Source organism: Rhinatrema bivittatum, chromosome 4 (genome assembly GCF_901001135.1).
Source record: "Rhinatrema bivittatum chromosome 4, aRhiBiv1.1, whole genome shotgun sequence".
NCBI lineage: Eukaryota > Metazoa > Chordata > Amphibia > Gymnophiona > Rhinatrematidae > Rhinatrema > Rhinatrema bivittatum.
Window position 1 is genome coordinate 202,954,819 of NC_042618.1, and position 26,506 is coordinate 202,981,324.

At 47.4% G+C, this 26,506-nt stretch overlaps 1 protein-coding gene across 14 annotated transcripts in view; it reads right to left on the minus strand.

The window, feature by feature from the left end:
* DCAF1 (DDB1 and CUL4 associated factor 1) overlaps window positions 1–26,506 on the minus strand; it is a 466,661-nt gene that overhangs the window by 41,894 nt on the left and 398,261 nt on the right. For 9 of the 14 annotated variants that reach the window (XM_029599550.1, XM_029599548.1, XM_029599558.1 and 6 more), the window contains one exon: window positions 15,223–15,499. In XM_029599550.1, coding sequence (XP_029455410.1) covers window positions 15,223–15,499 — 277 coding nt within the window. The remainder of the gene's footprint in view (window positions 1–15,222; window positions 15,500–26,506) is intronic. The other 5 variants (XM_029599562.1, XM_029599554.1, XM_029599559.1 and 2 more) reach the window with 1 other exon arrangement.

Sequence of the window (26,506 nt, forward strand, 5' to 3'; positions counted from 1 at the left end):
AAATGGCATCACATATACTACACTTCTGCATCATGCAGTCCTGTGTAGTCACTGGTGACCCTCACCAATATGGTTGTTCCAGGTTAGCTGCTTAAAGGTATGATCAGGCTTGCCTCCTTACAAAAATGTTGGACTCTGGGGCTAGCACTATGCTCAGTGGCAGACGCACACACAGTGTCATATTGGAGATTGGATTTGATTCCTGAGCCTGGTTTCTACTGCTTATGCCGGCCTAGGCTGAGAGGAATGCTGCAGAATATTTATAGCCTCCTGGAGGGGAGTCCAAGTCATCATACACCAGTAATACCTAATTGTTAAACTTTGGGTGCAAACGGCCTATGGCCTTTGGCCAAAAGATTTTCTCTGCAATGTCTGACAATATAGTAGAGGAAAGGGTTAAAAATGTGTGTGTCAGTGTGCGTGTTTACAGGTAGTCCATGATGCCACAGCCCCTGTAAGGAAATGAATCTGGAAGCCCAATAAATGGAGAAATTACTTACCTGATAATTTTGTTTTCCTTAGTGTAGACAGATGGATTCAGGACAAATGGGTATAGTGTCAGTAAACCGCAAGTAAACCGAAGTGATATGTAATTTTCTACATGAATTTCGGTATATAAAAGTGTTAAACAAATAAATAAATAAAATAGTGTGCTCCGGATAGCAGTTGGAGACGGAGTCAGATTTCAATCTGACGTCAGCACCAGAACATATACCCGTGCAGGAAGCTCTGCTCTTCAGTACTCTCCTCGCAAAGCAACTGTGGATATATGTATGTCTGGATAATTTGATTAACTTGGTTAACTTTGTTTAACTTGAATAACTTGAGAAACGTGATTAACTTGAACTGGTTGATGTGGACTATAGCTGGAGACCGCCAGTGCCCTCAACCGAGAAATGCCAATACCTGGTAACTATGGGTGTCCTAGCTGAAGGGAAGCGTGGCTTACCCGTGTTTGTCTTGCTCTCGGGAATTGACACCCAAGGTTTTCGTGCATAGCAGCAGCTGTGGGCGGGATACTGAATCCATCTGTCTACACTACGGAAAACGAAATTATCAGGTAAGTAATTTCTCCATTTCCTAGCATGTAGCAGATGGATTCAGGACCAATGGGATGTACAAAAGCTACTCCTGAACTGGGTGGGAGGCTGCCCGTGGTCCACTTAGTACTGCCCTTGCGAATGCTGTGTCCTCCCGAGCTTGAACATCCAGGCAGTAGAACCTCAAGAAGGTGTGAATGAAGGACCATGTCGCCGCCCGACAGATCTCGATGGGTGACAGCATCTTTGTTTCCGCCCAAGACACTGTCTGGGCTCTAGTGGAATGGGCCTTAACTTCTAGCGGTGGAGGCTTGCCTGCCTCTACGTAGGCCGCCTTGATTACTTCTTTGCTCCAGCGGGCTATGGTTGCCCACGAGGCCGCTTCTCCTTGTTTCTTCCTGCTGTGAAGGACGAATAGGTGGGTCCGTCTTTTGCACGGGTTCTGACCTTTCCAGGTATCGGACTAGGAATCTGCTGATGTTAAGGTGGCGAAGATGGCGACGTTGTCTTTTCCCACGATGTGGACGGCTGAGATCCCTTGTAGGTTTGCTTCCACCCCCCGCCATTAGGGAATCTATTTCCAGGGCTTCTGGTTCCCCCCTGGCGGTTGATGTAGGCAACTGTTGTGGTGTTGTCAGACATGACTGACAGATTTGACCTGGAGTCTGTGACGGAACCGTAGGCAGGCTAATTTGACCGCCCGGGCTTCCAGTCTGTTGATGTTCCACCCTGACTCTTCCTTGTTCCATTGTCCCTGGGCCGTCAATTCCTGGCAGTGGGCTCCACATCCATGGTGAGCAAGACCCAGGTTGGTGGAGATAGCCTTACTCCCTTGCTTAGATGGTCTTCTTGTAGCCACCACTGGAGCTGGTTCCGCACTTCCTCTGGGAGCTGGAGGCAAACGGAGTAGTCCTGAGACATCTGATTCCATTGTGACAGTAGAAAGCGCTACAGTGGTCACATGTGGGCTCTTGCCCACGGGACCACTTCCAGGGTTGATGTCATGAGGCAGAGGACTTGGAGGTAGTCCCATACTTTGGGGCGGAGACCTCCTAGCAGGTTTCGCAATTGGTTCATCAGTTTTCTTCTCCTTGTAGGGGGAAGAACGACCTTGTCTTGTTTGGTGTCGAACCAGACTCCCAGGTATTCTAGAGATTGGGAGGGCTGCAGACAGCTCTTGTTTGTGTTAACGACCCACACGAGGCTCTCCAGTAGAGTCTTGACTCTGGTGGTCGCCTGGTGACTTTCGTCTGGAGATTTTGCCCTGATCAGCCAATCATTCAGATATGGGTGTACGAGGATTCCTTCTTTCCTCAGTTTCGCCGTCACTACCACCATGATTTTGGTGAACGTGCGGGGGGCTGTGGCTAGCCCGAAGTGTAACGCCCGGAACTGGTAGTGGTGGTCCAGGATCGTGAAGCGTAGGAATCGCTGATGCTCGTGATGGACTGGAATGTGCAGGTAGGCTTCTGACAGGTCCAGGGATGTAAGGAATTCTCCCGGCTGTATTGCCCTTATGACCAAGCTCAGGGTTTCTATGCGGAAATGTGGTACCCTCAGGTAGCGGTTGACTGACTTGAGGTCCAGGATGGGCCAGAACGTTCCCTCTTTCTTGGGGATGATGAAATAGTGCCCAGTATTTTGTTGTTGCGTGGGCACCGGTGTTATGACCTTTAGGGCGAGCAATTTGGCCAGTGTGGTTTCCACTGCCGTCCTCTTGGAGGGTGCATGGCAAGGAGATTTCACGAACTTGTCCGGAGGAATGTTGTGGAAGTCCAGGTAGTAGCCCTCTCGAATGACGGTTAGGACCCACTTGTCCGCTGTTATCTCGACCCATCTTTGGTAGAATAGGGCAAGCCTGCCCCCTATGCCTTCTTCCTGTGGATGAGTCGGCTGATTTTCATTGTAGGGTGCAGCTGGGGCCTGTGCCTGAGCCGGTTCTCCTCTTGTTGTGTTTGTTCCGAAAGGACTGGCCCCCTTGTGCGAGGTGAAGTGCTGTGATCCTCTGCCCCTAGGTAATCAGGGAGAGGGGCGTTGGCTTCTTTTGTTCTTGCTCTCCGGTAACAGAGGTACTGGAGATTCGCCCCATTTGTCGGCTAACTTCTCCAGTTCGCTTCCGAACAGGAGGGCACCTTTAAAGGGCATTCTCGTGAGTTTCATCTTGGAAGTCGCGTCGGCTGACCAACTTCGGAGCCAGAGTTGTCTTCTGGCTGCCACTACGGATGAGACGCCCCTGGCTGAGGTGTGTACCAGGTCAGAGGTCGCATACGTGAGGAAGGATACCACTGGTTCTAGTGCTTCACCAGGTGTGGCGGCGTTCCTAGTTATGGATAAGCAGGCGCGTGTTACCACGGCACAGCAGGCAGCAATCTATAGTGACATAGCTGATACGTCGAATGACTGTTTAAAGATGGATTCCAGATGTCTGTCCTAGGTATCCTTGAGTGCCGCTCCTCCCTCAATTGGAATGGTAGTGCGCTTTGAGACCGCGCAGACCATGGCGTCCACTTTGGGGAACACTAGTAGATCTTTGGCTGAGGGTTCCAGTGGATATAGGGCTTCCAGGGCCCGCCCCCCTTTGAAACTGGCCGCCCATTCCAAGTTGATCAGCTGTTGTACGTTTTGCAGGAAGGGGAAGTAGCAGAAGGCCTGACGGAGCCTTCTAGGAGAGGGTTCGTCTTTGGTTCCTCTGTGGCACTTGTGCCTGGAATGGCGAGCTCCTTCAAGCTGAGAGCCAAGAGATCTGGTATCTCGTCTTTGGAGAAGAAGCGCCTCTTGGTTCGGTAAGGTTCCGTTCCTGGAGGTATTTCCCCTTCCTCCGGGGGGTCTTGATCCTCGTCCAAGGACACGTCACTGGAAGGCCTGGAGGACCCTGGGAGGCAAGAGTCCTCTGGTGGCGGCTGCAGGTGGACAAAAGTGTGTAGACCCTTAAAGAATTCTACCAAGGAGAAGGATCTTAGGTCTAGATTAAAGGCAATTGTGTTCCACAGGGACCCCGATTGGGGGAAGGTCATGCTGGGGATAGAGAGGTCCGGGGTACTATCGGTGGATCCAGATTCCTGTACTGGCTGGGGAGGGCCTTGTCCAGGTTCTCCCAGGGCCTCCTCGCACTGTAGACACAAAGCCGTGGCCTCCTCGTGCTGCGCCGCTCTTATGTGGCAGGCTGGGCAGAGGGCTTGTGCCTTGGTTTTCTTGGCCGGTGGTGCCATGGTTTTGTGCGCAAGATAGCGACCACCTCAAAGGGTCTCCACATGGAAGGACCCTTGTATCCAATCGGGGTCTAGCCCGGCCTGGGCTGATCAATCAGATGGTACAGACTCCAGCAGGCGATCTGTGCGGCTATCCGAGCCTCGGAGACCGGAGACTTAGAAAAAAGTTTTCTACCTTACCTTGTCTCGGCGTTTCCTGGTTTCATTCCAGGTGGTCTCCGGCTGTGGGGGGGGGGGGGAAAGAGAGGGAAGAACCTTCACTGCCATGGTCGGTATTGCACCCGCTACCTCTCAGCCGCTCACGTTGCTGGGGGCTAAGTCCACACCTGGAACCGGCTGCCGGACCGAGGCCTACCTCTGAGGGATCTCACAAATCACCTCAGGAAATCTCAACTGGGGGAGGGACCCATAGGTATCACCGCAGGAGAGCGGGGCTTGTCTGGAGAGGTAAGATTTCTTCTTTGTTTGGAATTTTCTTTCTTCTTTGGTTTGAATACGCTAATGCTGAGCAAGCATCTATAGTCCCGAACTGCTATGGAGACGAAAATACTGACGAGCAGAGCTTCCTGCACGGGTATATGTACTGGTGTTGACGTCAGATTGAAATCTGACTCCGTCTCCAACTGCTATCAGGAGCACACTATGCCCATTGGTCCTGAATCCATCTGCTACGCGCTAGGAAAGGAGGAAATTACTGGGCAAAATGAAAAAAAGCAGCTAAACCTGCCAAGTACTTGTGAAAGAAAGTTCATGGTATCATAGCACAAGTAGAGGCCAGCTCTCATTAAATATGACACTTTAAAAGTAGGAGGATGAGGTGGCTGGCATTAAGGGGCCATTGCACCACAAAAATCTGTCCTTAAGGGGTGTGTGTATGTCTCTTTCCCTTCTTGGAGTGATATTTATGAGCACTCCTGAGCTGCTCTATGTATAACTGTCAGGGTTTTGTCCAATAACAGCCTTGACATAGTCATGCCCTCAGCTGCAACTAGCTCACTTGGTTTCTGTTCATTTGAACCGTGAAGGCAGAATTCGGCTGCAAAACAGGAGGGAGGACACCTAGCTAATAGGGCAGGAGAGCAGAACACTCAAAAGCATTTGACAGAAGAAGAAAATTCCTTCAATGTCATAATGATAGAGGCAAAGCACATGACATGTTCAATTTACGACTCATTTGATAATGCCACAAGAGTGTCAGCAAGTGCCATAATAAACAGAAGGTTTGCTTGGCTGAGAACATCCAGCCTGTAAAAAAAAACTAGCAAACACACCATGTACAGGTGAAAAACCTATTTGGTGATAAAGTAAAAAATGAAAGAAGCCATTAAGAACCAAAATTCAGCACTAAAATACTTAACCTCCAATCAGCAGGATTCAAATATACAGAGAAGATATAGACAATCGTATAAAAGATCATCTCTCAGAGATGGAGATATTATAGACAACATCCAACTGTCAAGCAACAAATGCAACCACCACCTCAAGGACAGCAGCAGCAAACTGGACAACAAATAGAGCACAATAGAGGCAGACCTAGCAGCCTCCACAAAGATCCACTCCTGCTTTTTGACTCCCAAAACACTGATCAAGAAACCCATTTCTTGAGTTGCAAGCTGGGGGGGTGACTTCAGTTTTTCCATCAGAATTGGAACATGACGACAAACCAATAGTTTTAAAGATTATAAACCCTCATTGCTTGAACTTCGAAAAACTACCACCAAAAAATCTCCCATGTTATAATCAACATACCAAAGAACAACTATATATAAAATGCAGGAAGAGAGAGAATCTCTTTAACAGTCAAAAGCTATTCAACCATTTCCTCTATATCAGAGAGGGACAGGATTCTATTCCAGATACTTTCTGATTCTGAAGAAAACAAGGGATCTCTGACAAGTGTTATACCTCATATTTAATCATCTTCCCTACAGAAATGTTCAAAATGAACTCACTAGGAACAATAACTACCTCTACCACAGAAAGGAGAATGGCTAACTTCCTTGCATCTAAAAGGCACATAAAATGTCTTAAGATTTACTTTGAGGGATCAACATTACCAATACGAGGTACTTCCCATTTGGCCTAGCAGCAGCACCCAAAATGTTTAAGAAATGTCTAGCACAGGGGTCGGGAACCCATGGCTCGCGAGCCAGATATGGCTCTTTTGAGGGCTGCATCTGGCTCGCAGACAAGTGTCGCCACACTTCGCGGTTCCCCGCTGACCCAGCTGCTCCCCGGTCCTCCGCCACCCGGGCTTAAAATGCTGTCAGCCCGGGCGGAACGCGGCGGGACAGCTGGAGTCAGCGGCACCGGCGTGCTCTCTTCTCCTCCTCCCCCCCCCCCGCGGCCCGGAAGAGGAAGTGGTGGGCATCGGGTGCCTGCGCGGAAGAAGAGACCACGCTAGTGTGGTCTCTTCTTCCCGCGCAGGCACCCGATGCTCTCCACTTCCTCTTCCGGGCCGCGGGGGGGGGGGGGGAGGAGGAGGAGAGAGCACGCCGGCAGCGGCACGACTGGAGTCAGCCGGGTGCCAGCGCTGGAGTCATCGGGTGCCTGCGCGGGAGTCTTCCCACGCAGGCACCCGATGCTCACCACTTCCTCTTCCGGGCCGCGGGAAGAAGAGAGCACGCCGGTGCTGAGCGGCACCGGCGTGCTCTCTTCTTCCCGCGGCCCGGAAGAGGAAGTGGTGAGCATCGGGTGCCTGCGCGAGAAGAAGAGGCCACGCTTGTGGGAAGAAGACTGCAGCGCGGCTCGGAGGAAAATGAAGAGTTTCAACCGCGGCCGATGGGACTCCGCCTCCGCGAGGGCTGAAAATGAAGGAGGTTAGTGTTGGGAGGAGGCTGCTGCTGCCGCGAGTTCCTGGGGTGGGGGTGGGGGAGAGAGAGAGTGAATGAGCGAGCAAGCGTGTGTGTTTGAGATCCTGTGTGTGTGAGTGAGATTGCATGTATGTGAATGATTGAGAGCCTGTGTATGTGAAAGAGAGTATGTCTGTGATTGAGAGCCTGCCTGTGAGAGAGAGAGCATGAATGTAAGTTTACCATTGGGAACCTGTATGTGTAAGTTTGTGTGAAAGAGTATGTGTGTATGATTGAGATCCTTTGTGTGTGAGAGAAATCATGTGTATGTATGATTAAGAGCCTGTGTGTATAAGTAAGAGAGAGATCATGTGTGTCTGTGTCTGATTGACAGCTGGTTTAGGTGATGGAGCATGTGAGTATGTGATTGAGAGCCTGTGTTTAAATGAGAGAGAGAGACCATGTGTGTCTGTGTGTGATTGAGAGCTGATTTAGGTGAGGGAGCATGTGAGTATGTGATTGAGAGCCTGTGTGTAAATGAGAGAAAGAGAGGACATGTTTGTAAGCATGTGAATGAGAGTCTGTGTGTGAGAGAAAAAGACAGCATGTATTTATGTGATTGAAAGCCTGTGTGTGTGTGTAAGCGTGAAAAGATAGATAGCATGTGTGTAAATGTGTAATTAAGAGCCTATATAAGTGAGTGAGAAAAAACATGTGTATATGTGAGTACTGAGAGCATGTGTGTATAGGTGTGTCATTGAGAGCCAGTGTGAGAGAGAGCGCTGGTATGTGACTGAGAGAGGAGAAAGTTCCAAGCAAACCACCCCACCTCCTGCTAATTCAGAACAATCTCAGGACACCTGGATATCAAACGTTCCCAGGTATGCAGAGCAAAAAAATTTTTGTATCCTTATTATTTTTCATTACTGGATCTTTGTGTCTGCTATTTTGAAATATTTTGTTGGTATCTGGAAATGTTTTATATGAGTTTTAATTATTGGATATTCCTCTCATCAGCTGTTTCGAAATATGTTCTTTTTGTTAGTACAGTTTTACTGCTGATGATTTTATATTTCTTGATTTGTTTTATAAGGATGGGTGATGTTTCTTTTTTCCTTTGTTACACTGCATACAGAGACTCTGGCTTGTTGCAGTTTCCAATTCAGTTTTTTCTGCATGCTTCTTGTTATGCGTTTTGGTCTCTTTATTCTATGTTAGGTGAGGGACAGCACGTGATTCAGGTGAGGTTTTCTGCTGGCGTGTTGTTTCTGTGTAGGACTCTATAGCAGCCTGACTTGGTCCGTTTTCCTAATAGGAGATGTATTGGTGTCTTAAGGCCTGGTGTAATATTTTCAGAGACTTATTGTACATTAAAAGTGGGATCTTACATAAAATGCACACATTTACTTGTATTTAGTTTTAAACATATTGTATGGCTCTCATGGAATTACATTTTAAAATATGTGGCGTTTATGGCTCTCTCAGCCAAAAAGGTTCCTGACCCCTGGTCTAGCAGCAGCAACAGCCCATATAAAGAAACAAAACATGTTAATATTTCCATACTTGGACTGGCTAATATCGAGCATATCCTATGCTAGTTCTATCAACAATACTCTGTGATCAAGACAATGCATAGCCTAGGACTCCTAATAAATTACGAAAATCCACACTGCTGTGAAGACAACGCTTCAAGGTGAATTTTTAAAGCCCGGCATGCACCAAAACAGGGAGATCCATGCACAAGTCGGGCTGGTGTGATGGATTCGCGCATATGGTGCCACTACGCGCACAAACAAAAAGTTTTAAAAAATGGGGGCGGTACGTGGCATGGTCTGGGCGGAGCATTCTTGGATTTTAATTTTAAAATCGGCATGTAAATACTTAACGTGCACAGGCACGCAAAGGGCTCTCCTGCCATATAACTTTACTTCTACTATGGATCAAGTGTAAGTTGTAAAACAAAATATTCTAGGCAGATCAGCATAGGTTGGGTCTAACAGAGGAGAAGGGAGACTATTAAACTAGAGTGGTTTGGAAGTGCTATCCCTTACCTGGGCAAACTGATAATGTGCTGGCGCACGAGTCTTTTAAAATCTCCCCACTTACGCAGCAGAAGCAGCATTTGTGCACATCAGCGCACGTCCACTTAAAATTGTGCACACATGTGCATGCAGTCAGGCTATTTTACAACACGCGTGCATATACGCGCATGTTATAAAATAGCCATGTCCATGGGAGCAGGCCGAATGCCTGCACATATGCACCATTACGAAAGTTACCATCTTAGAGTTTATAGGGGCCACCTGGACATGACCAAAGGGAAAGCTAACCTCTCACTGCAAAGAGCAAATACATTAGCAGGCATTTGAAGAGTTTCTACAAACACAGATCAGAACAGCCAGAAGATAGATGAGATATTAAGTTATATGGCCTCAACAGTATACACAACACTACTAGCAAGACTGAAAATGAAGCAGGTGCAATGGCATTTCGAGATAAAGCGGAAACAACACACAATCATTACACTACAAAATTCTGCTCAATAAAGTAAAATCAAAATAAAATGGTGGTCAAAGAACAAGAACCTACTCCGTGGCCAAAGCCTACTCGATTAACAACAGGTGCTGACAGATGGAGAGTTCACCTACCAGGCATCTGCACACAAGGGCAATAGACAACAAGTGGCCAAGCTTCACATAAATCAACTAGAACTATGGCAATTTACAATACTCTAAAGGCATCTGAGCCCTGGTTGACAACCAAAACAATACAGATTAAGACAGATAGTTATGCTTTATATAAACAAGCAAGGGGGAGCAGAATAATAATCTCTCTGCAAAGAATCCCTAGCCAAATGGAATTGGGTAACAAGCAGGAAGATGCATATCTCAGCAATCCACCTTCCTGGAAAAACACAATATCATTGCAAACAGGTTGAGCCACCAACTACAACCTCACAAATAGTATCTGCACAATGGCATGATTCAATGCCTTTTCATAACCTGGCAACACCTGTGATGGGCCTTTTCATATCTCCATTCAATCACAAGCTGCCAAGATGTTCCAAGAGACCATCACAAGATGAATTTCTAATTCCATGGAACACATGTATTATATGCTTCTCAACCACTACTGCTAATTAGAAAGAGTATACAGAAACTAAGAAAGGGAACAATGATTCTAATAGCCCCTTACTGGCCACAACAAGCTTGATTCCCATGGTTGCAATGGCTAGCGGCAGCTCCTTCAGTAACATTACCAAAAGTCCCAAACTGATAATTCAATTTGAAGACACAGTCCTTCATCCAAACCTTCAATCTCTAGCGTGAACAGTCATGGATATTGAAGGCAACAAGCTCCACCAATTGAAGTTTCCACAAAAGGTAACCGAAATCTTGATAGCATCCAGAAAGCCAACCACAAGAAAATCTTACAACTCAAAATGGAAAAGATTTTCAAAATGGTGTGAACATCAGGAAACAGATCCATTCATCTGTTCAGTTTCACAGTTACAGGGCTAAGGTAAAATTCAGTTCGAGTTCTTTTGTGCACAATAGCAGCTTTACCACCACCCTGTGGAGGGAAAACTAATCTCCCAACGTCCCACTGTAGCAAATTTTATTTATTTATTTAAAGATTTTATATACCGACACACACTCTGAGTATCACATCTGTTTAATAAAAAGGACTTAAAAACCTAAAGTCTCCAAGTGCCCCTATGCCACAATGGGACTTGAATATAGTATTAAAGCAAGCACCATTCGAGCCAATGGCTAGTACAGAGATGAAATTAGTTACATGGAAAACTATTTTTAGTAGCCATAACATTAGCCAGAAGAGTAAGTGATTTATAGGCACTAGTAACTCACTCTTCCCCTATGCCCAAAGATTCAAGAATAGGATAGTCCTAAGAATTCTCCCAGAGTTCTTACCAAAAGTAGTATCACAGTTCCATCTAGACCAAGCAATATAATTCTACCAACGTTTTTCCCAAAACCATATACCACACCTGTAGAGCAAGCATCACACAATGGACTGCAGAAGAACCCTCTTGTTTTATATCGGTAGATCACCTATAACCTGGCTAAAAAAAAAAGGCAATTCAGTACAGAAAAACTTTATCCAGATGGTGGACTCTATGCAATTCTCATGGCTACATAGCCATAGGATGCAAGATTCTGCCACCAATATAGGTAAATCAAGTACGAGCAGTTGCTACCACAGTGGCACATATGAATTCAGCAGCTATACAAGACATCTGTAAGGCAGCAAGTGGTCAACAATACAAACTTTCACTGGGTATTACTATGTGGACAAAGAATCGAGCAAGGACAATAAATCTGGACAATCGATACTCAAAAACATTTCAGAATAAATACCCACAACGTCCCGCATTCAACAGACAGGTTGCAAACACTGGAAGAAAAGAATACCACCCTAATGCAACACTCAGCAGGGGAGTCCCATCTCGTATGGTTGTATTGTTCTGCTTGTCAACAGAGAAAGCAGAATTGCTTACCTGTGTTCTCCATGGACAACACAACAGCCATACAAACCCTCCCTCCGTCTCAGGAACTTGTCTAAGCTTTGAAAAAAGACTGAGGGAGAAGTGTATGCGGCAAATCCAGTGCATGCGCAGAAGGTGCTGTTGAAACTTTCTGAGCTAGGAGAGAGACAAGGCCCAACTTGGCGCCGTCAGATGATGTCACCCCCATCTTGTGTGGCTGTTTGCTGTCTACGGAGAATATCTGTTACAAGTAAGCAACTTTGCTTTTCTGTGTGGGGATCTACAGCAGCATAGCTTGTTTTGTTTTCCTAATAGGGCTAGTATAATATTTGCAGTGTTGTCTTTTCAGAGGTAGGTAGAGTTGTTACTGTTTGAGACTAGCAGGTAGTGCATTATGATACGGCATGTTTGCTATAAGTTCTGAATACATTTTTGCAGGATTTTGAATTATTACACAATGTTTCTGGTAGTGGAAAGGAGTTTGTGTTGCTATTACTAATGTGACATCAGAATTTGATTATTATTTTTCTGTGGTGAGTAGTAAGGTTGTTACTGCGGAGGAGGGTTGAGACCAGAGAGACAGACTGCTAGAGATGTTAACCCTGTCAAAAAACCAATTCTGGACTATGCCACTGTTGTGGCATAGTCCATATTCTTTTGGGGATTAAAATAGAATGCCAAGATTTATTTTTAACAACTCATTTTCTTCACTGCATGGTGTGGTGATATAATTTCTCACACATGCCAGTCTTTTTCTTCTGACTTGCTTAAGGCACTAAAGGATCAGAGTTGCCTATCCCAGAAATAAATTTTGGCAAACCACATCAGAAAGGTTACCTATCCCTGCAACAGAGGAACCCAGAGCAACTGGGCTCAGAGAATACTGTGACAAAGTATCAGAGCAGGTGATCTCCAGAAGGAAATCAAAACCAGGAATGACTATGACAAAGCAAAGTACGTTTGGTTCCTCCAGTAAAAGCACAAAAGAAAGCAGCACAAAAGTGTAGAGCAGTGATGGTTATAGGAGGGAATAGTCTTCTCCGTAGCTTAAAGGAGAATGCAGGTTTAAGAGAAGTACCGAATGGGAGGTAGAAATTGGGTCTGAGTACATAAAGAAATCAGGAGGGTAAAGCATTAAGCTCAAATTTACAAAAGACGAAATAAGCAAGCCTGGCACAGTGCCAAGATATAAAATAAATATATGGATATTCCCAGATGAGGTGGTCTCACCCAGAAGGGACAGTAAAGGGTGTAAACCCGATCTTAAATAAGAACCCCAGGTTGGAAGCAGGAGAAAGGTTAGAAAGAACAAGCAATGGAAAATATAAGAACCAACATCAAAGATGACCGAGTTCTGGAATATACCAACAAAAAGACAGTCAAAATATGATTGGTGTAAGTACTATTAACAGAAAAACAAAGGCCAGGTATACCAGGATAGAAAAATTATAGACTTCATCACAAGAAAGTGGGCTCCTAAAGTCAATATAAGGGAGGAACCCTAGCACCAGAGAATTTTACCGCAGAGGAAAGATGGTGTAAGGGTGTTCACAGAACTAGCAGAAAGCTTTCTTTGCTGGATATGAATAAAGCACCTGAAAGGTGAAGAAATACTGTGGAAGGACTGGAAGTTTCTGGCAAACACTCAAACCCTGACTTTGAGCTGAAGGGCAGGTTAAATGATGAAGTGTATATTCCCTTCCCTGAACTTTCAAGAGTTTGTCACTAGAAGGAGCTTTAAAAGTCATAGAGGAGAGGATGTCACACTGTGACAAACTTGGTGGGAGTTGCAGTGTTTAAAAAAAAAAAAAAATTCTGACCTGCAAGCCTAGGTAGAAATAATTGGGAAATTAAGAAAGGGACAAAGAAAATCAGTCAGAGAGAAATAGATGCTAGCAAATAGAGAGAAGACCAAAGTGCTGGAGGTGGCCAGAAAGGCCGAGGCCTAACCGGACAGAGCAAGTGGATCCAGAATTCTGGTAGAGGATTTGAGAAATCTATGACAGTCAGTTGTTAGGAACTGACAAGGAATTTTCTCACTTCATGGACTTTTGCTAGCTTGCATTTCACTCAGAGACATGACAGAGTTAGGCTACTGAATTAAGTTGTAATCTATACATTAGGGGCTTGAAGCATAAATAAAATAAACTGCAAATCATGCTTCAACTCTCAGAAGGGGAGAGAAGTCAAGTACCCACCCAAGAGCTTACCAAGGAACACCCTGGGTCACAGGCAGCTAGAGAAAGACTTTCCCCAGTCAGAAGTCGCTAAGCCCATGCTGCCATTGCTGGCCTGAAGAGAAGGTACAGAGCTTCTATAGGCACGGAACCAGAAAGGCACCAACTATTAGCTGAGAGCTGCCACCGCGACACAGATAAGCGTGAGGAAGGAGAGGAGAAGAGACAGGGCAGAAGATAAGAGAGGAGAGAGAAAGAAATATGGAAGGGGAAAGAAAACCCACCCTGGTGTTTCACTTATTTTATGGCCCACCAGCTGCCACTTGTAGAACAAAACTGCCACATCTAAAAAGGAGCAAAAAAGTGGACCTGCTCTGCTGTGAGAAGCAAAGCTATAGAAAATGATATCCAGGTATTTCTAATGGATGTCTTCTGCTGGGTCAGCTCTGACCTCAGTCATTTCTGGTTATTATAGCCCAACTAGCGGATACCCAGTGAAATTCCCTGGAGGCTCCTATTCATTCTTTCCTCCCCAGTCTCCATTCATCATTGTCCAGTATATGTCTATATTCCCTTCCCCAGGCATAGCTCTGGCACCAACACTATCATCTCTCCCTCCCCACAACGTCTTGCCCGACCCAAAACCAAACACTGTCAAGCCTTCTTCCCTCTCCCCCTGACCGGAACACAATCATCTCTGCCCTCCCTCCCCACCCTCAATGATCAGCCTCAGCAGTCTAATCCCTCATCCTCCATTCAACTTTAGCAGTCTTCCCTCCCTCCCCCTTCCATGCCTGACCCAAATTCAGTACCCTCGACCTATCTCATCCCTCCTACCCCTTTCCCTATCTAACCTGAACCCACTCATCCCCTCTTCCCATTTGACCCATCTCTTCCCTCCTTTCCCTTCCCTCACCCTGAACCCACTACCACAGCCCGTTTCATCCCTCCTCACCATCCTGATCAAGTGCAGCACTCATCTCTCTCCCTATTCAACTCCAGCAATCTCATTCCTCCTTCCCCTTCTCAACCTGTATTCAATATTCAAATGCCTCCTCCCCACTGCTCGACTCCAACGTTTGCATTCCCATATCTCCTTCCTCCTCCCTGAATTCAGCACTCTCATCCTCTCTCTCCTTTCCTGCCCAACCTAAATCCAGAACTTTTATCTTTCCCTTCCCCCTCTTTCCACCTGCCAAACCCAAGCGTTTTGTGGAGCCAACAGCCCCTTCCATCCCAGACTCTGGCAGTGGAGCATATATGCCTAATTCACAAGCTATGCCTGTTCGTTCCTCAGTGTCCAGCAGGGCATAACATGTGTTGGCACACACGCTTGCACCCCCTTCAGTCCCCAGCAGATACCATCTGCTGCGCTTAGTGCAATACATATATTGATGATTGAGAGAATATCAGCGAGGGCAAGGCCAAGAACAAACTGGTGGAGAGGAGTGTTCCTTTGGGTCATTCCTGCGCCCACCAGGCTGTGGATGTACTTACTCTCTCCAAGGATTAGTTCAACCTCCTCGTCTGCGTCAGTCTCGTCTTCATCATCCTCATCGTCCTCACCTTCGTCATCCCCGTCTTCCTCCAGCAGGTTGGCCAGCTCCTCATCATCTGATGGCGAGAAGTCATTCTCTCCGTCCTCGCCAGCATTCTCATTGTTCTCATCTTCTTCCAGCTCGGCCTCTAGCAGGGGATCCGTATCTAGATCATCCAGATCATCTGAATCATCGTCGTCGTCATCATCATCCTCCTCCTCTTGCTCCTCTTCCTCCTGGAAGAGACAGTACAGGGATTTCATAGGGAATAGACAGTAATGCACAAGGAAACAATGTCTTTTTAAGAACATATGCACGAATGGCAGGGGCCAGGGTCAAAAATCACATTTTTTTTCCTAGCCAAACTCCAACCATGGGATCTTAATGCATCACCATATACTGAAGATGGCTGGATCTACTTGTGAGGGTGTCTTGCAAACATATGCTCCTTAAGAGTACGGGTGAACAGGTCACTCTCACGTGGATTCTCTCTTATGCAAGCTCTTAGGGGCTTCTTTTGAGAATAGTCTCAGTGATATCCCTGGAACCCATAAATACAGACAGCTCTAAGGAGAACTATAAAACAAATTTGTTGATGTCTAGTAGCTTTCTTCTGCTTCTTTGTGCTTCCAGTTCAATTAGAACTGGCCTCTTCCAAGGCTATGGTGACACCAACCTTTATTCAAAGCCATCTGGAGATTCCTCCTCTGCTGCTCCCCACCCAACATTTGCAACCTCTTCATTTAGCCCAGTAATCACAGTGACAGTCCTCTGGCTGAATTTTCTCCTAGACTTGTTGTAATTTCACCTTTCAGCAATCAATGGATGTCATTGCACAATGGCTGGGACTTCCTCTCCCAGAGAGGGATGCCAAAAACCTGCCTCAACAATATCCCCAGTCGTGTAATTTTGATCTCCCACATAGCAGCCATCAAAACAATACATAACATTCACTCTTATATAGCATTCCTCACCCAATAGAGATCCAAGAGGGTTTGCAAAAAGAATAAGTAAATAGCAAGCAGAAAGTTTAAAAAAAAAATATCTGCATAAAAATCTAAAAATATCCCACCCTTAATCCAAAAATCTATCCATCCCCTACTCCAAGGGATTGTCAGGCCACAACCCAGGGGCGGTTCTATAATAAGGCAGGGCGAGGCGGCCACTTCAAGCGGCAGAATTTTGAGGTGGCAAAAAATGCCTCTCTCAGAACACCGCTATGGCGTTCGCTTCACTCTGCTTGCCAATGTTCCCTCTAAGCTGCATGCGTGCACACACAACTTTTCTGGAGGATGCGCACAACTTTTCTACCACCGAGCAGTAAGACTGGCAGGGCCATGAGGGAGCTCATCCCACCATGGCCCGAAGCACAGATGAGACTCCCAAAGCTTCGGGTGCCGTGCAGTATTAAAAATTTGCGAGTAGCACTTTCTGTATGCTGTTCTCACAATGCACGAGATCAGCATGAAAGAAGTGCTAGCCCCGCAAATTTTTAATATCATGGGGTCTACAGAGAGGCAGCAGCAGAAGAGGCTTCATTGACAGTAGCAGCAATTGGCTCCTCACCAACAGCTATGCAGCGCAGTGACAATAGCAGCAGAGTGAGAGAGGCTCCCAGAAAAAGAAAGAGTATGAATGGGAGCTTACCTGCAGGTGTGTGTGTGAATGAATGGGAGCTTGCCTGCATATGTGTGTGTGTGTGTGTGTATGAATGGGAGCTTGCCTGCATGTGTGTGTGTGTGTGTGTGTGTGTGTGAGAATGGATGCCTGCCTGGGGGTGGGTGGGTGTGACTGGATGCCTGCCTGGGTGGGTGTGTATGAGAATGAATGGGTGCACGTGTGAAAGAATGAATGGAAGCTTGTGTGTGGGAGCCAGTGAGAGTGAGTGCATATGTGTTTATGAGAGAGAGCATGTGAGAGCTTGTGTATGAGAGTGAGACAACTGGTGTGCATGTATGAGAGAGAGAGCATGTGAAAGTGAAAGCTGTGTGTAAGCCACAGCATGTGAGTGGGAGCCTGTATGTGTGAGAGCATTTGAGAGAGAGACAGCATGAGAGAACGAGTGCCTGATTGTCTGAGGGAGGAAGAGAAGACGATAGGTAGAGAGAAGAAAGAGAAAAAAAGATACTGTAAAAGAATTGAGAAAAGATCCAGAAAGGGAACGTGGGAAAAAAAAGCTTGGGACCAACCGATCAGAGAAATAAGATCAGATAAGGTTAAAAAAAAAGTTATTTTGAATTTTTAGTGATTGGCATATGTTATCTTTGGGAATGTGCATTACATATTTGTATTTTTTTTTCTTTCTTCAGTATTCCACTGTTCAGAGTCTGGTTTCTTGGGCTTTCCATTTTCTTGTTGTCTGTTTATTTCTAATTTGTAATCCCTTATTCTGTATTGGGTAAGGTTCTATCTGTGTTCTGCATGTGTGACTGAGGTGCAGTATGGCTATTGGCATGTAGTTTTTCTGTGGGGCTTTGGAGCAGTAGGTGGTGTATTAGTGTTCTAGGGCATGGTATATTTGTATTGCTGCCATGTCATAGATAAGGCTAAGTCCTCAGATAGTGCTTGTATGGTATGGCAAGGTTCTAGGCATCTTGTTTTTGCAGGGGCTTGTGTTACTTCTCAAAGTGTTTGGCAGTGAAGGGTTTGCAGTTACTAAAACGAGTGTGTGTGTGTGTGTGTGTGTGTGTGTGTGTGTGTGTGTGTGTGTGTGTGGAAAAGGAGAAGAACTGAGTGAGTGTGCGTGAAAGTCTGGGGAGTGAATGAGAGGCATGAAAGTGAGTGTGTGTATTTGTGAGAATAAGCATGTATATGCGAGAGTATGAGAGTGAATATGCAAGTGTGTGTATGTAAGAACATTTGTGTGCATGCTGCTCCAATATTCCCTCTAAGGACTGGGTTGCTCTGAGCATAAAATTGATAAGCTTTTTGCATCAAAGTGCTCACAGGGTAATGAAACTTTAAAGGGAACATTGCTACCTGCCCCTGCCAACTGCCTCACACTTAGCTGCTATCTGTGTTCACAAACTGGTACACATCTAATGATCTTTAAAAAAAAAAAAAAAAGGTGCAGCGTCCCACATCACGTGGTGCAGGCTCAGCATTTTCTGCTGCCTCCCTGAGCAAGGTCCTATTCTTCAATGGTGCTTATGCACAGCTCAGCTGCTTTGTTTTGTGGAGTTTTGTTACTACTTGTCTTGACGCCTGCCTCCAAAATAAAGTATGTAAAAAAAAAAAAGAAAGACGGAAGCAATGCCAGCAAGCAATACTGAGCCTCAATTCCTGTACCTGTGTCCCCTTTCCTGCTGCCTGCTTGGCCCCTCATCTCAGCGCCCCGCAGGGACTCATGCTGTTGGAGAAAAAAAAGCTGAGTCTGCTGAGAGTCTGGGATGTCAGCAAGGGGGCTGTGAGGTAGAACAGGACAGCTGCAGCCTGTAGCAGAGATGATTTTAAGGCAGCAGGGGGCCAACAGCTCACACACAATATGGAGTTTAACTGGGACAGGGCAGGCTGGCTGCTGTGGTGAGGAGCAGAGCAGAAGACCTAGAAGGCATTGAGTAGGCAGGCTCCAGGCCTCATTCCAGTAGCAGCACTGCCTGCAGTGATATGCCTGCTGAAACAAACTGAATATGCAGCAGCTTCTCCCCCCCTCCTGGAGAGAGAGAGAGAGAGAGAGAGAGAGAGAGAGAGAGACTGGTCTCGGGGTGGGTAAGACAGTAAATGAAAGACTGGTCGTGTGGGGAGTTCATAGTGACTGCTGAGAGAGACAGACTGCTTTAGGGGAAGGGGTGACTGACTGGAGAGAGAGACTACTTTGGGGGTGACAGTGACTCATGAAAGAGACTGGTCTTGGGGGGGGATGACAGTGACAAGAGATACTGGTCTGGGGGAGTGTTGACAGCAATCAGAGATATTGGTCTGGAGGAGGGTTGATAGTGATGAGAGATACTGGTATGGGGGGTGGTTGATAGTGATGAGAGAGATTGGTCTTGGGGAGGGGTGACTGATGAAAGAGACTGGTTTTTGAGGAAGGGTGACAGTTGCGAAACAAAGACTGGTCTGGGGAGAGGGGTGACAATGACTGGTGAGAGAAAATGGAGAGTGAGCAGCGATAGCCTTTGGGTAGAACATGCTGGGTGGTCACCCTGGGCACCACCATCACCTATCCTGTCATGATCCAAAGAGAGGCTTTGTGGGGCTGCAGCAGACCCTATCCCGATGTAGCCTGAAGAGACAGGGATGCCCAGAGTGGGAGAGTGTGTGTGTGTGTGAGAATGTGTGTTTATGCATGCGACAGCATGTGTATGTGCACAAGACAGCCTGTGTGCATGTGGGTGTGTGAGAGTGAGAGCCTTGTTGCATGTGTACATGGTGGTGTGCCTGAGAACCTGTGTGCATATGTGTGTGTGTGTGGTGTGCGAGAGAGCCTGTGTGCATGACAGCCTGTGTATGTGAGAGGAGGGAGAGAAAGCCTCTGTATGTGAAAGGGCATGTGTATGTGTGTGTGGCCCCCCTCCCCAATCCATAACAAATTTAGGGTGACTGGAAATCAAAAGATATCAAGTATGGAGCGTGGGGAATTTTTTAAATTCTTATTAGATTTAACTGATGAATGTTATTTGATGTGTCTGTTTTAAAACATTCTAGTTTTTTTGAGATCATTAAAAAAAAAAACCTGACATTCTGTTCAGCCATTTTGAAATATTTATTCTATTAGTATAGTTTTACTATTATGATTAATGTTATATTTATTGATTTTATTATTGTTTTATGAGGAATGATGGTGTTTCTGTTTTCCATTGTTGCACTGCATGCAAGCCTGGCTTTATGCAGTTTCCAGTTAAGTTGTCTGCACATTTCTGTTTATATTTTATTCTATATTTGGTGTTGATCCATCTGGGTTCTACATGTATGATCGAAGTGACATTCTGTTGGCATGTAGTTTCGGTGTAGGGATCTAGCAGCCTGGTGTATTCCTAATAGGAGATGTATTGGTGTTTTAGAACCTCATATAATATTTGTAGTACTGTCTTTTCAAAGGTAGGGGTGTAACCGCTTGAGTACAGGAATTTAGTGCTGTTTTAGTATGGGAGGTTTATTTATGTATTTAAAATATACCTTGGCTGCTTATAACAAATATATTGTACTGAGCAGATTACAATATAAACATAAAAACCATCATAATAGATTTACTATATTATCATTATTATTCAGTTTACTCATGGATTTCTGAGGGCCAAGCCCACATCAAATATATTTTACAATAGGACTAATACCAAATGTCTTTTCTGCAGGGTTTTCTGGTTGGCACCAATGCAGTGCAAGTAAAGCAGAGTTGCTTACCTGTAACAGGTGTTCTACTAGGACAGCAGGATGTTAGTCCTCACACATGGGTGACATCATCAGATGGAGCCTGGCATGGAATTATGTCAAAGTTTCTAGAAACTTTGACTGGCACACTGAGCATGCCCAGCATGCCACTATCCACGTGGGGTCCCCCTTCAATCTCGAAACATAGAATTACGAAAAATAAAACATAGGAAAAAACCAACTCCATGGGGTGGTGGTGGGTTTTGTGAGGACTAACATTTGGCTGTCCTAGGAGAACACCTGTTACAAGTAAGCAACTCTGCTTTCTTCTAGGAGAAGCAGGATGGTAGTCCTCACACATGGGTGAATCCCTAGCTATAGGCTGTTCCTGAACAACAAGCATGACCAACAGGCACCCAATCAGGTGCCAACAGGCACAACACCACAGTGCTGTTGATAACAGCAGAAAACACTTCCACCGTCCCCACAAGGTATATGGCTTGGAGCAGCATGCCCTGAGACCAAGCCCATGACCAAATCTGAACCGCTTCAGACCAGAAGGAACGATCCCATACCTCCTTGTTTGTTGATGTACCACATTGCCACCTGGTTGGCGGTCTGGATCAGGACCGCCTTGTTGGACAGGCGATCCTGGAACTCCCAGAGCGTGTACCGGATCGCTCGAAGCTCCAGGAAGTTGACTTAGCACTAAGCTTCCTGAGCACACCACCAGCGCTGGGGTGCGGAGGCTCTCCACATGGGCACCCCATCCCAGGGTCGACATGTCCATGGTGAGCACAATCTGGGAAGGAGGAGACTGTAAAGGAACCCCCTGTTCCAAATTGGGCAGGTTCTCCCACCAAGACAAGGAGGCCCGGAGCAGCGGAGTGATGCAGATGCGCATGTGGAGGTGGAGGTCCTGGATGGCCTGCCGCCACTGGGACCACAGAGTCCATTGAGCCCCTCGCATATGCAAGCAAGCCAAGGGTGTAACATGGACAATGGCCACCATGTAACCCAGGAGGCAGAGCATGAGGCGGGCAGAGACCTGCCGGATCCGGCGAACCAGACCCACAAGGGATACCAGTGTGAGTGCCCAATCATGGGACAAATAGGCTCTGGCCTGTGTCAAGACCAGCCGGGTGCTGAGGAAGTTCAATTGCGGCGACGGGGTCAGGTGGGACTATGGCTACTTGATGACAAACCCAAGGGATTCCAACACCTGAATGGTCAAATGTAGAGACCGAAGCGCCTCCTCCTCCTGGGTGGCACTCTTGGCCAGCCAGTCGTCCAAGTAGGGGAACACCCACACCCCTAGATGGCTGAGGTGTGCTCCCACTGCTGCCAGGCACATGGGGAAGACATGGGGAGCTGAGGCAAGGCCGAACAGCAACACCTTGTATTGGAAATGCCTCTTACCCATAAGAAACCGAAGATACTTCCTGTGGCTGGGGAAAATTTCGATGTGGGCATATGCATCCTTGAGATCGAGGCAGCAAAGTCAGTCCCCTCTTTGCAGGAGGGGAATCAGAGTGCCCAGAGAGACCATTTTGAACTTTTCTCTTTTTAGAAACCGGTTCAAAGCTCTCAGGTCCAGAATAGGGAAGAGTCCCCTTGTTTTCTTTGGAATCCGGAAATAGCGAGAATAGAACCTTCTTCCTTGTTGTCACAATGGGACGGGTTCGACTGCTCTGGCTGTTACAAGGGCGGAGAGTTCCTTCCAGAGTATTTCCTGAAGTGAGGACAGACCCCAAGAGGGGCATGGGGGGGAAATGTCCACGAGAAAACCCAGAAAGTTGAGTCAATACCCTTGACGAACAATGGACAGGACCCACTGGTCTGAGGTGACACTGGGTCAGTGGTCCTTGAAGAACCGCAGACAGCCTCTGACTGGAGGGCCCGGCATCGAGGGTACGGCCGATTCGCTTATGCTCCCCCTCAGCGGAGCTTGGCTGGGTGCTGGCTGAGGCCTGGGGGTTTGCTGCTGTCTGGGGCGGCCCCTAGAGCTCCCACATTGAGCATGGGCACGAGGCGCCGGAGGATATTTCCTCTGGCGGTAAAAAGACCTCCGCGAGCCCTGTTGCAAGGACTTCCTGGCAGAGGACGGTGAGTCTGATGTACTGGCTGATAGATGCTAGAGGGCACGGTGACCCTTCAACTGAGCACAGCATCTCTCACCTTATCGCCAAAAAGGTTCTCACTAGTGCATGGGAGGTCCATGAACCTCTCCTGGACATCCCAGCGGAGATCCGAGGCTCGGAGTCACACCATCCTGTGAGCACCAATGCCCACTGCTGCCACCCTAGCAGATATTTGTAACACGTTGTAGGAGAAGTGCACTTCATGCTTGCCACATTCCAAGGCTTGCTAAACAAGAGTCATAAAAGCATCCTGTTGCTGCTGGGGCAGACAATCAGATAACTCCTGGACTTGTTTCAGAGGTTCTAAGACTACTGCATCATATACAACTGGTAGGAAGTAATACGGATGATCAACATGGTGCCCTGGAATACCTTCCTGCCCAGCAGATCCAGCACTCTGTGCTCTCGAACCAGAGGGATGGAGGCATAGGTATGGGAACGCTTGGCCTTCTTGAGAGCAAACTCCACTACAACAGACTGATGTGGGAGTTGACGCCTCTCAAACCCCAAGGCCTGCTGTACCAGATAGACAGCATCAGCCTTCCTATTTACGGAGGCACAGAAACGGGATGTTCCCAAATTCTAAGGAGTAGGTCCCAGAAGGTATCATGCACGATATGTTAGGGACATCAACAAACTGGGGAGTCTCCTGGCATCCTCTTCCATTGGAAGCTGAAATGGAATGGTTTCTGCCATGGCCCAGACAAACCCTGCAAAGGTCAATTATCCAGGCGGGGACCAGCGCCGCTCCTCTGGAGGAGAAGGGTTCCAAGGGAAGATCCTCAGAGTCTTTGGACGAGGACTCTGAGGTCTCATCCCCCCACGGATCATTCGGGGCATCTTCTTCATCAAGATCAGCCGTAGACACCAGTGGAAGGCCCCTGCCCAGCACTGAAGCCCCCAAAGGACCTGGAACTGGACCAGGGAATGCCAGTTGTGGAACCAAGGTCCTCGGCAGTGCCGCAGGCTGCGCTGGGTCTTTCTCTTTGGAGGAACCCACAATGGGAATTGCACCGGATGGAGGAGGTAACCATGGCTGCCGGGGCATCGATGAATCCCCGGGAACCAGCAGCAGCTGTGTGGGGAGAACAGCAAGAAAGACATCGAGGCGCTGCAACAGCGGTGCCAACATCAAGGGTTCAGGCTCCGGCATCAGTGGAAGCACTGGTGGGGCAGGCAGTTTGATGCCCTAAAGGGCTTGGACCGCTACCAATTGCACCCTATAATCCACCTCCTCTTGATAATCCACTGAGGACAGAACGGATGGAGGCGGCATCACCAGATCTCTCTTAGAGCCCCTAGGGAGATCGGTGCTTGGCACCAGCATTGGTGGGGAATGCCTGGGACTCCTGAGTTTGATGGCGGACAGTACCTCCTCTCTGTGGGGTCACTTCGGGGGCATCACAGCTAGTGCCGATGCCGACCCAAGCCCGGTGCCATGCAAAAACGGCAACTGGCGACGATACTTCCATGACTTCCCCCAGTGAGCGGTCCGGTCTTTCCCAGGTGCCAAGGAGGATGGAGGTGATCCCGACGTCCTAGAGCGTGAAGACACCGATGATGGCCTATCTCTGGCCCCTCTCTCCAGAGAAAGCTTGGTGTCCATCGGTTCCCCGCGGCATCTCGAAGTTGACGCCCCTGACGTCTGAGTCGCAGGTTCAGATTTTTTGGAATCTAAGAGCTTCTCCATCTTATCTAAATGGGCACGATGGCCCTTTGTAGGCTCATCTGGTCACAAAAACGATACCCCCTGTCGTCGTGTGATGCCCCAAGGCAGAGGATACAAACCTCATGTGGGATCGTGAGGGACATGGTCCGCGGATACTGAGGGCATCGACAAAAACCCAACACCACTGCAAAAAAGACCCGGCGAGTGGTCGGTGTGCAGTGGTCACCAAGAGCAAGACCACCGGGAATCTTCCACAGAGAAGGGAGAAAACTTACCGCGCCGCCCTCCTGACTAACTGGTAGGGAGAAGAGGGACCCCAGAGCAGGCAAAGTTGGCACCAACCAGGAATTATTGGAATATACCAAAAAAAGAGCAGAGCTCCATGAGACGATAGCTTCGCGGAAAAGAAGAGATTGATGTCACCAATATGTGAGGACCACCATCACACTTGTCCTAGGAGAAAAATAATATACATGTTGCTGTGATATTTTTACCTCTGAAGGCTATGAATATATGTTCTCATGTACAATCTGTTATTATAAATGCACAGTTTTTAATTGTGTGTGGTGAAGGTTTAGTGTGTACAGCTTGCCTAGTGTGCCTGATATCCTTGCGCCGACCTGGAGACAGTGTGCCACAGACCCCCCTCCCCCCCAATTCACCCATTTCCCACTTCTCCAGGAGGCACATGCTGCTGAAATGTGGGAGGTAGATTGTAGGGTTTCTGGGAGTGTAGCAGGGTTGCCAGCTTCCAAGAAATATCAGTGATACACTGTCTGCCACTTCTTTGGGAATTCTGACCCTTGCTTCCCTCCTTCTGTATCATTTGAAATCACCAGAAAGGCCAGTCTCCCTCTGCCCCCCCATGAGCTTCGATGATTTGACCTGTGCTGTGTGTTTGGGGCGGGGAACAGGAGGGAGGCATCATCTCATCCCTCACCTCAGGCAGATTGCCTTGAGCTGCCCCTGCCCACCTGAATTACATATACAGTAAAATAAACCCATATCCTGTTCTTCCTCCCCCTTTTTTTTTTTATACTGCCCCCATAACAATCACTCCAGCTGCCAGACTGAAGAAAAGACACTTCTTTCAAACCTTCAATGTACATCACCACTGTGACTTGTCTGAAACCCCAACAACCCCAGATGAGAGAAATCAGTTTTGCATGCTTACTATGCTGCTATGTCACCAGGCCAGCTCTCACAAACCCAAAAACGTATTACCTAGGGCAGTGATTCTCAACCGGTGTGTCAACACACACCAGTGTTCCGCCACGCACCAGTGTGTCGGCAAGCACCAACAGGTATGTCGCGGCTCCTGGTGTCCCACTGCTCCAGTTGTGCTTCCCTCCTCCCTTTTTCCTGCCCCGCTGACCAATGGGAAGCTTCCTCCCTTCTTCCTGCTCCTGCAGGCCAATTGGAAACCTCCTCCCTTCTTCCTGCCAGTGGGAGTAGGAAGAAGGGAGGAAGTCTCTGATTGGCCAGTGGGGCATCCCATAGCCCACAGCAGAAGTAGAAGACGAAGAGGACATGGCCTGAAGAAGAAAAGAGTTTCATGGCTGCTGGGGTGCCCAAAAGAGGAGACTGCTGCTGCTGGTAGGGAGATGGAGTGTATGTGTGGGAGAATACGAAGAATGTGAGCAAGCAGGTCTGTGAAAATGAGCATGAAAGTGAACATGAGAGTATGCTAAGAGTAAGTGTGCATAAGAGAAGAAAGCTTGTGTGCATACCTCGGAGCCTGTCTCCACCCCAACTAATGGATGAAATCTCAGGGTGACTGTAAATGAAAAGTTCCCAAGTATGTGCATAAATTACTGGCAACAGCACAGGCCCAGACCAAAATGAAGCACATCCAGCGATCAGCGATGGGAGAAAGAACAGAGTTAGCCCCCCACAGCTGAAGGGATTCTTCGTTCTTGGGCAGCAGGGGCTGGAGAAGGAGGCTACTGCAGCTGCCATTTGGGCTAGAGAGGAGGGGGGGGGGGTTGTGAGTGAGAGTGAGCCAGAGGGAGAGAGAGCGTATTTGTGTGACAAAGCATGCATGTGATATGAGAGACTGGTTAGGGAGATGACTGGTGTGTGTGTGCGAGAGACAGAATGGTCAGGGAGGTGACTGGTGTGAG